We start from the raw sequence: 17,886 nt of genomic DNA on the forward strand, positions 1-17,886 counted from the left end.
AGAAAACAGTCTGGTGAAGGAGTCGGTACCACAATAAATGCTGAGGCTTTATTAGGAAATGTAATACTGTACGGGCAGAACACCGTACACACTTATCCATCCCTGAAAGCCACACGGTACTATACAGAGCACCATGACTATAACTCACTGTCTATACAGATTTATCCAGTCATCAGTAGATTAATTATACTCAATACCTTCTGATAAAGAAGTGTGTATAATATATCCTAGGAAGTTTTCGAGAAAAAGAATGTATAAAGCTTAATTGCTTCCAAAGTGTCAAACATCAGTAATCTAAAAAGATCACCTATGTGGAAAGCTTCATTCCTAATAATGCTAGAGAAGTACGATCTTGATGTAGTTAATTGGCTTAACCAAGAATGAACTTCATTCCAAGATCCTCTGTATAACTAAATAATCAAGCACAATAATTGAATTGAGTTTCATTCTACATGATAACTACAGCCTCCATCTCACCTCAAAAGTAAAGACTTTCACAGAAAAAGAAAAAAACACACACATCAATGTCCATATATAAACTTTATTCCATATGAGATAAAAAATTTTGACTTAAAGAAGAAAATGTAAAAATGCACCTTTTACAAGTCAAAGAAAAGCAACTCTTAGTGCATTTGAGTTGGTCTGCAAAAAACCAAATATATTAGAGGTACAAACTGTGCCAACAGCAGGTCTAAAAGAAACTGTACACAGTCCTCAAAAAGTTCAAACTGTTTTCAAGACAACCCTTCATATTTAAATGTACAGGCACTGACCAATTTACAAATATTTACATAAACCAAAAACAACCTTAATAAGCACTATCTTTTTAGCAGCCACCATTACTTCATGTGGAAGAGAAATACTAAAAAGGATATCTTTATAAACATTAAGCTTTTATTTATAATAATTTTGTCTTATCCAGAACATTTTATAGTGGCTTACTGACTAAAAATTCCAGTTTAGATTATAATCCTATACTGTGTATAATTGTACACAGCAAAAAAATCTGATACTATCAATAGGATATAATCTCAACTTTGATTTTACAGTTTCTGCTGCTTCATGTCACAGAAAAAATAAAAGCAGAAAAGCAAAGCAAAGCAAAAGTGCACATTGCACTAAGCTATCATAAAGCACAGGGGACTTAATCTTTTCAAAATGTTTACATGGAACTGATTGTTTTTTTAAATTCACTAACTGCTGTACAATACAGAGTTAGTGCTCATATTACTATAGTGCAAAATGTATTGTTGGTGTCAACAAAAAATTTAAAGCAATCTCAAGAGTACATACATCAAAAGCATGTGAGGTACTAATAAAATGCTAATACAGACACACCCAAAGCCTCAGTCCATCCTGGTGATTCAAGTGAAGACATAAGGCAATTTCCAGTATTTCATGCCTCTGCAGTGATTTCACTGAAATAAAAGATTTCATTTTGCTTCAAGTAACTGAGTAACTGACTTGAACCTTCATTTACTAAAGGACAGGCAACAATCTATCTACTGTAGGTTATACTTTAAGTATGTATGAATCAGACCCTTTCCAAAATTACACACATTTCTTCAGTATTAACATATGGTATGATTAATTGAAGTTATATTATAAACCTATTATTTGTTCAGATAATACCCCAAAAATATTTTATCTGATCTGAAATTTCATGCTGTAACACTACTAATCATCAGTGTTAAATGTTTTCAAAAATACATCTTTAAATCAAAGGGTTTTATTAGAAATGTCATAATAAAATATGCAATCTTTATATAAGTATGTCCTCTTAAAAATAAAACACGAAAACAAGAAGAACAGTTAAAAAGAAACCATGATGGAGGTAAACAAAACACATTACAATGTTACTATTGTTCTTTAATTCTCAGAAGAATTTATTAAAAAATAGAGGCCAGTTATCTTTTCAGGATAGCAGCTCTTAAAGGTAGTATACTGTTCAAATCTTTCTTGTTTTTCAATCTGTGCCATGACTGGGAGAGAGAAAAAAATCATTCTTAAAATCTAAAATATATATGGAACAAAAGACTGAGAGTTACTAGCATGTTAATAATGGTTCTTTCTAGGTGGTAAAATTTTAAGTGTTTTTTTTTCTTCTTTTTTTATCTTTCAGGTTTCTAACACAGTAGAGATATTATTTCCGTCATCAGAAAAGAAAATGTTACTTAAAACTCAATACCTGTATGGTTCCAATTCATTAATAAGGAAATAGGTATAGAAAGGTACATATTAACATTCACTCCAGGTTTAAATAATTTCACCTAAAATAGCAAGGTAATTAAAACAAAACCTTTGGGTTTCACTGGGTAAGGGAAGAGTACTTCAATTATTTGATTGAACTGTTTGCATCTAGTAAGCTCTTTCAATTAAAAATAGTATTTATGAAGGAGTAAATCTATAATAAATAGAGCACTTCACATATGCTCTAAGGAAGAAGAGTAAAAGAAAATTTGTAAGAAATAAAGAAAAACTGAAATTCTTATTCACAAACTAAAAATCTGGCTCACTACTTGGTGACTACAGATCTTTGTAGTTTGTTTTCACTTCAGTTGTTTGACTAAAAGTACTGGTTTTCCCACTAAACAATCCTATATCAAAATTCACCCATCAACAAGAATAACAATGTAGCAATGCTACTTTTAAGTTCTTAATTTGATAAAAGTATTCCCTCTTGGATTCTTGTTTTGCCAGGCAGAATTCCATTCATTTAAAATTTTCTATTCTGGTTGACAAACTGTGAGGACCTAATTTGAAGGACAATATGATATACTTGTATTTTTAATTATTATCAAAATAAAGTCCACTTGTGTAACAGATAATGAAAAAGAATGCCTCTAAAATGATCTTCACAATTCACCCATATTTTTCTTCTATAAAGCACTCTCTCCTATATGTCTCATAGTACATATTTCTATCATGTGTTTCTACTCTGTACTGTGGAATCCTCAAAGACAGGAACCACACCAGGCAAAATTACTGAAGAATAAACTAATACTGTAGATTAAAGAGCTAAGGAATAAACTAGTTTATATATATATGACTTAAGTTTATATATATAAAACATTTGTGTACACAAACACACACTTCTTTTAATGTCTACCTATAAGCAAAGATAAAATGGCACTCAAGTTCCTTGTTACAGTGGGATATGCTCAAGAAACTCACGGGACACATTTCACTTTTCATTAAGGCTACAATAAGTTCCCTGCTTTTTAGGGAGGAAAGGAATCATTTGGTGTTAAGCACTCATTCTAAGAGCATAATAAGCTCATTAGGAAATGCTTATTTCCACAAAAGTGAAAGACAGATCTTTCTGAAGGAAAAAGTGTATTTAAATTCAAGTAATAAATTCCCTATTGTGCCACATTAATGACTTCATAATACAGGAGACAGAGCAATTCTGTCCAACTATTATGTGTATATTTTTCATTTCAAAGCACACTAGTCCACTAATGTTTCTATGTTAACCTGATGATGCATTGTTTACCTTTAAAAATTGATCCTTGATCATGTCAAACTTCTGCCTTTCATGCACAGCTCTGGCTGTATTTGTTCCATCAAAAGGTTCTGCAATGTTAAACACCCAGAAAAACAAGAAATTTTTAAAATGAGAACATCAGTCTTTTTATGAGGCTGAATTCTATATATGAAACTGTCAATATTTGACAGTTTTTGACCTACAAAATAGCAACTGCAATGGTTCAGCCTACTATCTTATACTTCTCAATTCTATTAAGGTAGACAGACTGCAAGTGAGAAGATAACTAAAAATGAAGTCATCAGCATAGATGTGTTATGTCTAAATTATAAAGGTGGTAAGATTTCTGAAGAATTACAAAAATCAAGAACCTACCCGTACCCTTTAGGGATTAAAAATTAGTTTAAAAAATAAACAGTTATCAAAAACAATAAAGCGCTACATCCAAGAGAGGTGGTCAATGTTAAATACCACAGAAAGGTAATTTTAAATTAACATTTAATTTAAAAGACCATTGATTTGTCCAGCAGTAGAAAGGTTAACACCTTTGAAAGTAGAGATTTAATACTGGTGAGGATGAAAACAGTGCTGGGAGTTATGGTGTGAGTGGATGGTTTAGAGAGAAGATACAGTGAGAACAGTAACTTGTGTGAAAAACTTGGCAGTGAAAGAAGAAACACAGGATAATAAGTAGAAAAGCCAGAAAAAAACAAAGAAAGAATTTCTGCATATGTCTCCAACATGACCTTCCATACCTTCATCCCCTCCCTTCTCACCCTTCACCCACAAGAGAAGGGTCTATGCATAGATACAAGGAATCTGTCTTTATGTAGAACAAGGAAACTGAGGATAATAGAGAGAAAAGGATAACTATAGGCATTAGAAGTGAGATGGGATAGCTGACACAGAGCTAGCAATAGGTAAAATGTACTAGAGTTCAAGAATTTTGGCACTGAAAAAGAGGGGAAAAAGTACTTAGAAGAGCCATGGAAGACCAAGTCAAGAGTATTTTTCAAGGATGAGAGACCTATGTATGCCTTTTAAAGCTTAAAGAAAGGGACAGAAGAAAGTTAATGAAGTTGCTAGAAAGAGAAGAAACTACTCGAGAGGAAAGACCTGTGAAACAGGAAATTTGATTGATTTTAGATTTGTCATATAATCTAAGCAGGCCCATAATTTTAAAGACTCCTTTTGTTTATTTGTATTTTATTGCTTAGAAAGGTTGTTTTAAAAAGAAGTTTAGCTTCACAGTACAGGCATACCTCATTTTATTGTATTTTACTTTATTGCATTTTGCAGTTATTGTGTTTTTTACAAATGAAGATTTGTGGCAACCCTGCAAAGAGCAAGTTATCAGCACCATTCTTCCAACAGCATTTATTCACTTCAAGTCTTTGGGTCACATTTTGGTAATTCTTGTAATACCTCAAACTTTTTCATTATTATATTTATTATGGTAATCGACAATCAGTGAGTGATCTTTGGTATCACTACTGTAATTATTTTGGGGAACCATAAACTGCACCCATCTCGAATGGCAAGCTTAATTGATAAATGTGTGTATTCTGACTGCCCCACTGACCAGCTGCTGCCCTCTCTCTCTCTCTCCCCCACCACCACTTGGGCCTCCCTATACCCTGAGGCACGATTACTGAAATTAGGCCAATTAGTAAGCTTACAATGGCCTCTAAGTTAAGTGAAAGGAAGATTCACATGTCTCTCATTTCAATCAAAACCTGAAAATGACTAAATTTAGTAAGGAAGGCATGCCAAAAGCTAAGACCGGCTTAAAGCTAGGCTTCTTGCACTCTCACCACTTAGTCACATTGTGAATGAAAAGGTAAAGTTCTTGAAGGAAATTAAAAGTGCCACTCCAGGAAACACATGAACGATAAGAAAGTGAATCAGTCTTATTGCTGATACACAGAAAGTTTTAGTGGTCTGGATAGAGGATAAAATCAGCGATAACATTCCTTTAAGCCAAAGCCCAATCCAGATCAAGGTCCTAACTCCCATTAATTTTGTGAAGGCTAAGAGAGGTAAGGAAGCTGCAGAAGAAAGGTTGGAAGCTAGGAGAGGTTGGTTCATGAAGTTTAAGGGAAGAAGCTGTCTCCATAACATAAAAGTGCAAGATGCAGCAGCAAATACTAATGGAGCAGCTGTATCAAGTTATCCAGAAGACCTAGCTAAGATAGTAATGAAGGAGACTACTCTAAAGAATAGATTTTCAATGTAGACCAAACAATCTTCTAGTGGGAGAAGATGCCATCTAGAACTTTCATTGTTAGAGAGCTTCAAAGCTTCAAAGGACAGGCTGACTCTCTTGTTATGAAGAGACTCAATGAAGCCAATCTTCACTGACCATTCCCCAAATCCTAGGGCCCTTAAGAATCCTGCCAAATCTACTCTGCCTGTGCTCTATAAATGGAGCAACAAATGCTTGGGCAACAGCACATCTGTTTACAAACTGGTTTACTAAATCTTTAAGCCCACTGTTGAGACTTACTACTCATAAAAAAATGATTCTTTTCAAAATATTACTGCTCAGGGATTAAAAAGTGGAATAGGAAGGCAAGGCAGAAACCTCCTCCCAAAAACACATAAAAGAAGAAACTACAGCAAACACAACTAAACCTGAAAATGACATGAAAACTGCAGAACAGACCTCCTACACCTGAGGAAGAAAAGAAGACCATATAGAAAACGGTAAAGTGGCAAAGCCAAGATCAGACAGACTCAAGCCCTCCCCCAAGCCCAGTCTACAGGCAAAAGAAAGAGAAACGGAGTGAGGAGTGGGTAAGAGCCCAGGAGCACTGCATAACTAGCCCTGGAGATCTGCCCCAGGAGCATGAGCCCATATTATATTGGGTTCTGGTGACTAACAAGGCTGGACACCAGGGGCAGGTGGACACTCTGGAAGGCTAAAGACTCTAGCCAGTGTGGAGGGCAGGCATGCTCTGCCTGTCCTGAGACCCAAAGCAGAGGTGGCAATTTGAAAGACTTGCCAGCATACCAGAGGGGCGAGGGTTGGAAGGAACTCTCCTCAGGAGAAAGAGCAGGTAGAGGGTACACCCCCAGCTCTTCCTTGGCCCAGCAGATTGGGAACTCTTGGGAGCCCCCCTTACTGGCAACAGAGCCCCAAGGCTTCTCCCTGTGCGCACTGCCAGGAGCCAACCACTTGGCCCAATGGCAGCATCATACTTTGCTGCCTGTCAGGCAGAGGGGGACTCTCTCAGATTCCTTGGTTCCATTTCAGCCCAACACCAAGGAGGTGCCTGCAGGAGCCAGCCCCAAGAGATCCTTCCTCCCTGCAGGTGTCCAAACTGGTGTGGCATGTCCAGCTGGGGCAGAGCCACACATCAGTCCACCCACCCCATTAACCCTGCAGTCCTGCCATTTCTGCAGGCCAGGCAGAGGGAGGGCCCCAACTACAGCAGGCTCAGAAGAGACTCCTGAGATGATCACAGAGACAGCAGCTGAGGAAAACTTCCCACTCAGACTGAGACCACTACAGATGCCAGACAGACAGGTGGTTCTGCCCACGGCATGCCAACAGCCGGGAGCCCCACAAAATAGAAGGAGGCATTAGAGAGTAAAGAATCTTGAGCTTCTGGATAGCAGGCCTTCTTCATAAGGCTATTACTTTACAGGCCAGAAAGCATAGCAGAGACTTTAATACAAAGGAAGAAACACAGAAGCCCTGACAAATGAGTAGACAGAGGAATATGATCTAAACAAAACTGTAAGACAGAACCCCAGAAAGAGGGATGAATGAAACAGAGAACACCAATCTTCCTGATAAAGATTTCAAAATAAAAATCATAAACATGCTCATGGATTTACAGAAAAGTATTCAAGACCTCAGGGGGAACATCAACAAAGAGACAGAAGATCTGAAAACCAGCCACACAGAGTTGAAGACACAGTATCTGAAATGAAACATATGACAAAGGGATAAAAGTAGGTTAGATCATGTAGAGGAGATGGTAAATGAAATGGAAATTGGAGAAAGAAAACAAAGAAGCTTAGGAACAGAGAGAAAAAAGTATCTCTAGAAATGAAAGAATGCTAAGAGAGCTATGTGACCAATCCAAACAAAACAATATTTGCATAATAGGGGTAGCAGAAGGATAAGACAAAGACAAAGGAATAGAAACTCTCTTTAAGGAAATAATTGTTGAAAACTTCCCCAATTTGGGGAAGGAAATAGTCACTCAGGTCATGGAAATTCAGAGATCCTCTAATAAACGGAACCCCAGGAAGACACCACAAGACATATAATAATTAAAATGGCAAAGATCAAGGATAAAAGACTGCTGAAAGCAGCCAAAGAGAGAAAAAAGGCAAACGAAATCCATCAGGCTATCAGCAGACTTCTCAACAGAAACTCTACAAGCCAGAAGGGAGTGGCATGATATATTTAAAATACCGAAACAGAGGGACTTCCAGCCAAGAATCCTATACCCAGTAAGATTATCATTTAAGTTTAAAACAGGTATTAAAGAATTTTCAGATAAATAAAAGCTGAAGGACTTTGCCCCCACTAAGCCAGCCTTACAGGATTTGTTAAAGGGACTGCTATAGATGGAAATGACCCTAAGGCTAAATAGCTTTCACCAGTGAAAATAAACCCACAGTAAAGGTACTAGACCAACTAACTACCAAGCAAGTACAAAATTAAAACAAAACAAAGGAAGCAAAATCAACTATACACAAAATCAGTAAAGGGATACACAAAAAGTGCAGATTATGAAATCTAATACAAAAAATGTGGAGGAAGAGGAAGAAGGGAAAAAAAGTACCTTTAGATTGCATTTGAAATAGAGTGATCAGCAATTTAAAATAGACTACTACATAGTAAGGAAGCTATCCTTGACCTTTGGTAATAAAACTAAAACTTACAATAAAAACACACAGAAAAATATAAATTTTAAAAAAGAGAAATCAAATTACAATACTAAACAAAACCATCAATAACAAGAGAAGAGTATAAGAGAAGAAGGAATTGAGAGGAGCTATAAAAAGAGCCAGAAGACAATTAATAAAATGGCAATAAGTACATATCTATCAATAATCACCTTAAATGTAAATGGACTAAATGCACCAATCAAAAAACATAAGAGTGGCAGAACTGATAAGGAAACAAGATCCATTTATATGCTGCCTACAAGAGACTCATGTCAGACCCAAAGACATACATAGACTAAAAGTGAAGGGATGGAAAAGAAATTCCAAGGAAATACTAGGGGGAGAAAAACAGGATTAGCAGTATGCATATCAGACAAAATTAATTTTAAAACAAAGTAACAAGAGACAAAGAAGGACACAACATAATGCTAAAGGGATCAATCCAAGATTATATAACCACTATAAATATCTATGCACCCAACATTAAGAGCACCTACATATGTAAAACAAATACTACCAGAATTTAAGAGGGAAACAGACTGCAAGACATTCATTTTAAGAGACTTATACAACACCACTCATATCAATAGATCAACCAGACAGAAAATAAATAAGAAACAGAGGCATTGACAATACATCATATCAAATGGACTTAACATCTACAGAACACTCCACCCAAAAGCAGCAGAATACACACTTTTCTCAAGTGTACATGGAACGTTCTCCAGAACAGATCATGTACTAGGCCACACAAAGAGCCTCCATAAATTCAAAAAGATTGAAATTGAATCAAGCAGCTTCACAGATCACAATGGTATGAAACTAGAAATAAATTACACAAAGAAACAAAAAGACCTACAAACATACGGAGGCTAAACAACATACTTCTAAATAACCAATGGATCAATGAACAAATTAAAACAGAAATAAAGCAATACACAGAAACAAATGAAAATAAAAACCCCACAGCCCAAAATCTGTGGGAGGCAGTGAAGGCAGTTCTAAGAGGAAAGTACATAGCAATAAAGGCTTACCTCAAGAAACAAGAACAATCCCAAATAAACAGTCTAAAATCACAATTAAAGAAACTAGAGAAAGCAGAACAAATTAAGCCCAAAGCCAGGAGAAGGAGGAACACAATAAAGATCAGAGCAGAAATAAATAAAATAGAAAAGAATAAAATAGAAAAAAGAACAATGAAACCAGAAGCTGGTTGAGAAAAATAAGTAAAACAGATAAAAGAAAACTCCAGGTCCAAATGACTTCACAGCCAAATTCTATCAAACATTTAAAGAGCTAATACCCATCCTTCTTAGAGTATTCCAAAAAGCAGAAGAGGAGGGAATACTTCTAAAATCATTCTATGAGGCCAGTATCACTCTAATACCAAAACCAGACAAAGACACCACACACAAAAAAAATTATAGACCAATATCCCTGATGAACATCGATGCAAAAATCCTCAACAAAATATCAGCAAACTGAATCCAATAGGACATCAAAATGATAATCTATCATGACCAAGGGGGATTTCTTCCAGGGATGAAAGGATGGTACAATATTTGTAAATCAATTGATATCATACACTACATCATCAAAAAGAAGGATAAAAACCACATGATTATCTCATTAGATGTTGAAAAAGCAATTGACAAAATGCAACATCCGATTCATGATAAAAACTCGACAAAATGAGTATAGAGGGTAAGTACCTCAATGTAATAAAGGCTATATACAACAAACCCATAGCCAACATTGTACTTAATAGCAAAAAACTGAAAGCTTTTCCTCTAAGATCAGGATCAAGACAAGGATGCCCACTCTCACCACTTTTATTCAGTACAGTACTGGAGGACCTAGCCATGACAATCAGACAACACAAAGAGATAAAAGGCATCCAAACTGGTAAGGAAGAAGTTATGTTGTCACTATTTGCAGAGGCTTTGACATTATACATAGAAAACCCTAAAGACTCCACCAATAAAAACTACTAGAACTAAAAACTGAATTCAGCATAGTTGCAGGATACAAAATACACAGAAATCTGTTGCATTCCTATATACTAACAACAAACTAGCAGAAAGAGAAATCAGGAAAACAAAAAATTTACAATTGCATCAAAAAGAATGAAATACCTAGGAATAAGCCTGAATAAGCAGATGAAAGACCTGTACTCTGAAAACTACAAGACACTAATGAGACAAATTGAAGACACCAATAAACAGAAATCTATCCTGTGCTGATGGATAGGGAGAATTAATACTGTCAAAATGGTCACCTGCCCAAAGCAATTTATGGATTCAATGCTAACCCTACCAAAATACCAACAGCATTTTTCAATGAACCAGGACAAATAGTTCTATAATTCATGGAACCACAAAAGACCCCAAATAGCCAAAGCAATACTGAGAAAGAAGAACAAAGCTGGGGGCCTTAGGCTCCCTGACTTCAAGCTCTACTACATAAAACTACAGTACCCAAAACAGTTTGGTACTGGCACAGGAACAGACCCATAGATCAATGGAAGAGAATAGAAAGCCCAGATATAAACCTATGTATCTATGATCAATTAATACATGGTAAAGGAGCCATGAATATACAATGGAGAAAAGACAGCCTCTTCAACAACTGGTACTGGGAAAACTGTACAGCTACATGAAAAAAAAGAATGAAAATGGATTATTGTTTAACTGCATACACAAAAGTAAACTCAAAATAGATCAAAGACCTGAATGTAAGTCATGAAACCATAAAACTCTTAAAACAGACAAAAATCTCTTGAATATAAACATGAGCAATTTTTTCCTGGACACATCTCAGGGACACAAGGAAAACAAGGGAAACAAAAGCAAAAATGAACAAGTGGGACTACATCAAACTAAAGAGCTTCTATACAGTACAGGACATCATCAGCAGAACAAAAAGGCATCCTACAGTATGAGAGAATATATGCATAAATGACTCACCTGATAAGGAGTTAACATCCAAAATATATAAAGAACTCATATGCCTCAACATGCAAAAACCAAATACCCAATTAAAAAATGGGCAAAGGACATGAAAGACACTTCTCCAAAGAAGTACAAATAGCCAACAGACACATGAAAAGATGCTCCACATCGCTAATCATCAGGAATTTGCAAATTAAAACCACAATGAGATATCACCTCACACCAATTAGGATGGCTACTATCCAAAAGACAAGAAACGACAAATGCTGGCAAAGATGTGGAGAAATGGGAACCCTCCTACACTGTTGGTAGGAATGCAAAATGGTGCAACCACTGTGGAAAGCAGTATGGAGGTTCCTCAAAAAACTAAAAATAGAAATACCATTTGATCCAGTAATTCCACTCTTAGGAATTTACCTAAAGAAAACAAAATCTGATTTGAAAAGCTATATGCACCCCTATGTTTTTAACCACACTATTTGCAATAGCCAAGATATGGAAGCAACCTAAATGTCCATCAATAGATGAATGGCTAAAGAAGATGTGCTATATATACACATGGAATGTTATTCAGCCATAAAAAGAAAAGAAATCCTGCCACTTGCAACAACATGGATGGAGCTACAGGGTACTATGCTCAGGGTAATATGCCAGGCAGAGAAAGACAAATACCATATGACTTCACTTATTTGTGGAATATAAAAACAAAGCAAAAAAGAAGGACAAAACAGCAGTAGACTCAAACACTGAGAAGTGAGTGGCGGTTACCAAGGAGGAATGGCTGGTGCAGAGAGTGGAGAGAATAAAAGGGCACAATAATTTGCAATCACAATATAAGTTGATCATGGGGACTGCTGAACCACTGTGATGTACATCTGAAATCAATGTATGGTTGTACATTAAACAATGTTTTAATAAAAAAAGAAAATAAAAAAGTAACAAAATTACTGTTCAGGGACAATACACCTGGTCACCTGTGAACTCTGATGGATATATAATTAGATTAACATTGTTTTCATGCTTGCTGAAACAACAGTCATTCTGCAGCCCATGTATCATGGACTTATTTTGACTTTAAAGCCTTATTATTTAAAAAATAATTTCATTAACACTATAACTGCTATAGACAGTGATTTCTCCAATGGATCTGGGCAAAGTAAACTGAAAATCTAATGGAACAGATTCACCATTCTATATGCCATTAAGAATATTCTTTCTGAGAATGTCCCAATGGGAAGACATCAGAATATCAACATTAATAGAAGTTTGGAGAAAGATGATCGCAGTCCCCATGGATGACTTTTAGGGGTTCAAGACTTCAGTGGAGGAAGTAACTGCAGATGTGGTAGAAGCAGCAAGAGAACAAGAATCAGAAATCAGAAGTGGCCTGAAGAAGATGTGACTGAACTGCTATCTCATGATAAAACTTAAAGGGCTGAGGAGTTGCTTCTTATGGATGAACCAAGAAAGTGGTTTCTTGAGATGGAATCTACTCATGGTGATGCTGTGAGACTGTTGAAATAACAAAAAATTTGGAATGTTACATAAATTTAGTTGATAAAAGCAGTGACAGAGTTTGAGAGGATTGACTCTAATTTTGAAAGTTCTACTGTGGATAAAATGCTATCAAAAAGCATCACATGCTACACAGAAATCATTCATGAAAGGAAGAGTCAATCAGTGACAAATTCACTGCTGTCTTCTTTTAAAAAATTGAATGATATCACACATAGCACTTTACAAGTCAATGTTTAATATTCAAATAATTCAAAATAATATATATGCATCGTACAATTTAGCAAACCCAACATTAAAGCAGGAGATTTCATTTCATATTCACGAACTCTTAAAATGTTGGATATAATTCAAGATTAAAATATTCTAAACTTAACGTTTTCCTACAAGTACTGAATCTCAATCCTTCATTGTTTTTTAACTTCAAGACTTACAAGTCATCAACTTGAGACATTTGTGAGAACAATTCTCTCTTGAAGTCAGTTTTCCACTGACTTAAGGAATGTTTAAACACATAATTTTAGAGAACAGAATATCTTCAGAGCATTTAATTTTTAAAGTAAAAATCAATTTTACTCATAAAAACCTAGCATGCATTATCAATATTTAAAATATAAGAGCCCATTTTATTTAATAGAATATCAATCATCACATGAAAATACTATTTTCTTTCATCTCCAAGTCATGAAATTAAGTTTCAATCAACTACAAGCATGAGGGATGCATAAAGATGGCTTAAATCTTACCAACAGAAAGATTAAACGCCTAGATTCATAGTTAGTATCTTTTACAATTAAAAAATTTTAAATTATTTTTTTAAATCAAATTAGTATTTTAAACTAAAAGGCTTATAAACCACTTCAGAACAGAATGTATTACTTTCAACTGCAATAAAGTTGAAATTATTCAAGTAAGTAAGTATCAAGACAGCAAACTACCTTCTACACAGATGTATTTATTTATCCACTCAAAATCATCAGGCCTGGGAATGGCTTTGGCTTCACGAACTGAAATCATCTGACTGCTCCAGCTATAAGAAGAAAAACATTAATCATATTAACTATTTCTTATTACTTTTATTATATCAATAGTAAGACATATAATCTGATTTTCTCATAAAATACTGAAATTTGCCTCAGCACAATCCCCAATGTCCCTCTCCATTTCTTTTTTCTCCATAGCACTTATATTCTAACAATTTGCTTATTTTTTTATGTCATTGCTTGTGTTATCTCCCCCAAACAGAAAGAAAGCCCCAAGACGCTGAATTATTTATGTATTTTTTTCACTATTCAACTAGTAACTTAGTACAAACCAGTCAGCAAAAAATATAAAAACTGTTCATTATTAATACACTGTTAGAATTTTTTTATTTAAGAGAGAGGTAATCTTCTTGTGTCATTTTCTGGTATAAAATAATTCTTTTTCAGTTGTATCTCTATTTGTATGACTTGGAAAAAATTTTGAAATTTTCCAATAGAAACCAGTAGGTACTGTTTTAGAAAAACAAAATTAATACTCTACAAAAAACATACTATTATTGCTATCTATCATATGTGGCTGTTAACAATGAAGTTTTATTTAAGTAAAACAATTTTATCAGCATGTCTGAAGGTAAATTATCCAGTCTTTAGTACATACAGATCTTACATTCTGTTTATTCAAAAGTTGCTTATGATTATAATAGTTTTGTACAAGTACAATTTTCTTTATTTTCAAAAACATTCTAGAACGTATGACCTCTCAGCTTGTATGCAAGAGAAAAATGAGTTTGGGGAATAGCTGATATCTCTTTCAGCTATATTTAGTTTTCTCCATGATTTTAGTAAGAATAGAAAGACCATGGTTTAGGACCTTCCAACTCCAATACTCTCCCGATCCTACTCTTCCAAAAGCATATAATCATGGGTCCAGTATGGCATGCGCTTCTGGAAAATTGATTAATTATATGTTAAATATGCAAGAAAAGATGCCCAAGATTGCATCTTATGAAGCACTTGAGAATAAAAAAAAATCCTTCAAGAATAATTTTCTATTTTTTATCATGAGTTCAGTTCAGAAATACTTTTGCAAAGGCAGCTTTAAGTTCTTTAAAAATATATTATCAGAATTTATGCTTTTTAGAAATAAAGGTTTGTCAAAGAGAAATATTTAGTATTGGTTACAGTAAGAAATTTCTGATTCTTCATGTACAGCAGTTCCCTTACTATGGCCTCTGAACAGAAAAGTAGTACACTGCCCTATTGGCCCAAGTGTTTCTAAAACTTTCTTCAAGAACAAAAATGTAAAGGGGATAGTTATTTAACCACATCCCTGAATCAAACATTGCAGTAGAATTACACTTTGAACTACTTCACTTCTTATCACTTAAGGAAATTTCACTATTAAAACGTCCATGCTTCCTTTCATTCCCTGAGACTACTTGTTTCTAATGTCTACTTATGGATAGTTCCATTTGCAGCAGAATTAAAACTGGAAACATGTTAAAAGATTTTCTTTTAGCAAGTTCAGAATATTGAAATACTGTATCCTACTGTTAAATTACAACTTTTACTTCCTCAGATCAAAGAACTCTCCTCACCACTCTGTATCTATTAAATCCAATCCCAAATTTATATTACATGCCAGTACCTGGTTCTAAAACTAGATCACAGAACATATGTGATGTACCTATATTCACTTGATCATCCCTAACCAGGTTATCATTTAAGCTTCAAACAATCATCACTGCAAATAATGCAGTTATTTAAATGACTATCATTTGAAGTACTTCAGAGGAAAAAAAAAAATTTTAAATCACTACCATTTAGACTGATTCAACTGAATTTCCAAAGAAATTTAAAATATTTCTAAATTATATATTTCAAATCATAAAATATGATATATAACTTCTATACTATTTTTTTTTGGTATCATTAATTTACAATTACCTGAAGAACATTGTTTACTAGGCTCCCCCCTTCACCAAACCCCCCCCAAGCCCCATTACAGTCACTGTCCATCAGCGTAGTAGGACGCTATAGACACTACTTGTCTTCTCTGTGTTGCACGGCCCTACCCATGCCCCACCCCCCACATTATACATGCTAATCGTAATGCCCCCTTTCTTTTTCCCTACCCTTATCCCTCCCTTCCCACCCATCCTCCCCAGTCCCTTTCCCTTTGGGTAACTGTTAGTCCATTCTTGGGTTCTGTGATTCTGCTGCTGTTTTGCTCCTTCAGTTTTTCTTTGTTCTTATGCTCCACATATGATTGAAATCATTTGGTACTTGTCTTTCTCTGCCTGGCTTATTTCACTGAGCATAATACCCTCTAGCTCCATCCATGTTGTTGCAAATGGTAGGATTTGTTTTCCTCCTATGGCTGAATAATATTCCATTGTGTATATGTACCACATCTTCTTTATCCATTCATCTACTGATGGACACTTAGGTTGCTTCCGTTTCTTGGCTATTGTAAATAGTGCTGCGATAAACATAGGGGTGCATATGTCTTTTTCAAACTGGGCTGCTGCATTCTTAGGGTAAATTCCTGGGTCAAATGGTATTTCTATTTTGAGCATTCTGAGGAACCTCCATACTGCCTTCCACAATAGTTGAACTAATTTACATTCCCACCAGCAGTATAGGAGGGTTCCCCTTTCTCCACAATCTCACCAACATTTGTTGTTGTTTGTCTTTTGGATGGTGGCAATCCTTACTGGTGTGAGGTGGTATCTCTTTGTCGCTTTAATTTGCATTTCTCTGATGACAAGCGATGTGGAGCATCTTTTCATGTGTCTGTTGGCCACCTGAATTTCTTCTTTGGAGAACTGTCTGTTCAGCTCCTCTGCCCATTCTGTAATTGAAATATTTGCTTTTTGTTTGTTGAGGTGCATGAGCTCTTTATATATTTTGGATGTCAACCCTTTATCGGATCTGTCATTTATGAATATATTCTCACATACTGTAGGATGCCTTTTTGTTCTATTGATGGTGTCCTTTGCTGTACAGAAGCTTTTCAGCTTGATATAGTCCCACTTGTTCATTTTTGCTTTTGTTTCCCTTGCCCGAGGAGATGTGTTCATGAAGTCCTCGCTCATGTTTATGTCCAAGAGATTTTTGCCTATATTGTCTTCTAAGAGTTTTATGGTTTCATGACTTACATTCAGGTCTTTGATCCATTTCGAGTTTACTTTTGTGTATGGGGTTAGACAATGATCCAGTTTCATTCTCTTACATGTAGCTGTCCAATTTTGCCAGCACCCACTGCTGAAGAGGCTTTCATTTCCCCATTGTATGTCCATGGCTCCTTTATCGTATATTAATTGACCATATATGTTAAGGTTAATGTTTGAGGTCTCTATTCTGTCCCACTGGTCTGTGGCTCTGTTCTTCTGTCAGTACCAAATTGCCTTGATTACTGTGGCTTTGTAGTAGAGCTTTATACTTTGTTTTGAAGTCTATTTTGTCTGATACTAGTACTGCAACACCTACTTTTTTCTCCCTGTTGTTTGCATGAAATATTTTTTTCCATCCCTTGACCTTTAGTCTGTGCATGTCTTTGAGTTTGAGGTGAGTCTCTTGTAAGCAGCATATAGATGGGTCTTGCTTTTTTATCAATTCTATTACTCTGTGTCTTTTGATTAGTGCATTAAGTCCATTTACATTTAGGGTGACTATTGAAAGATATGTAATTATTGCCATTGCAGGCTTTAGATTCATGGTTACCAAAGGTTCAAGGTTAGCTTCTTTACTATCTTACTGTCTAACTTAACTCACTTACTGAGCCATTATAAACACTGTCTGATGATTCTTTATTTCTCTCCCTTCTTATTCCTCCTCCTCCATTCTTTATATGTTAGGTGTTTTATTCTGTGTTCCTTTTGACTGCTTTTGTGGGTAGCTGATTTTATTTTTTACCTTTAGTTAGTATTTGGTTCATCTGCTTTCTTTGCTGTGATTTTATTTTCTCTGATGACATCTATTAAGCCTTAGGAGTGCTCCCATTTAGAGCAGTCCCTCTAAAATACCCTTTAGAGGTGGT

General features: G+C 35.3%; 1 protein-coding gene across 6 annotated transcripts in view; it reads right to left on the reverse strand.

Annotated features, from left to right (window-relative positions):
• Positions 1-521: 521 nt before the first annotated feature.
• The window catches only part of TENT2 (terminal nucleotidyltransferase 2), a 90,301-nt gene continuing 72,936 nt past the window's right edge, over positions 522-17,886 (reverse strand). For all 6 annotated transcript variants that reach the window (XM_073234705.1, XM_037000012.2, XM_037000004.2 and 3 more), the window contains 3 exons: positions 13,800-13,891; positions 3,497-3,576; positions 522-1,982 (listed from right to left, as the gene is read on the reverse strand). In XM_073234705.1, the coding sequence (XP_073090806.1) occupies positions 1,908-1,982; positions 3,497-3,576; positions 13,800-13,891 (247 nt within the window). In that variant the 3' untranslated portion in view covers positions 522-1,907. The remainder of the gene's footprint in view (positions 1,983-3,496; positions 3,577-13,799; positions 13,892-17,886) is intronic.

This window comes from Manis javanica, chromosome 1 (assembly GCF_040802235.1).
Source record: "Manis javanica isolate MJ-LG chromosome 1, MJ_LKY, whole genome shotgun sequence".
Taxonomy (NCBI): domain Eukaryota; kingdom Metazoa; phylum Chordata; class Mammalia; order Pholidota; family Manidae; genus Manis; species Manis javanica.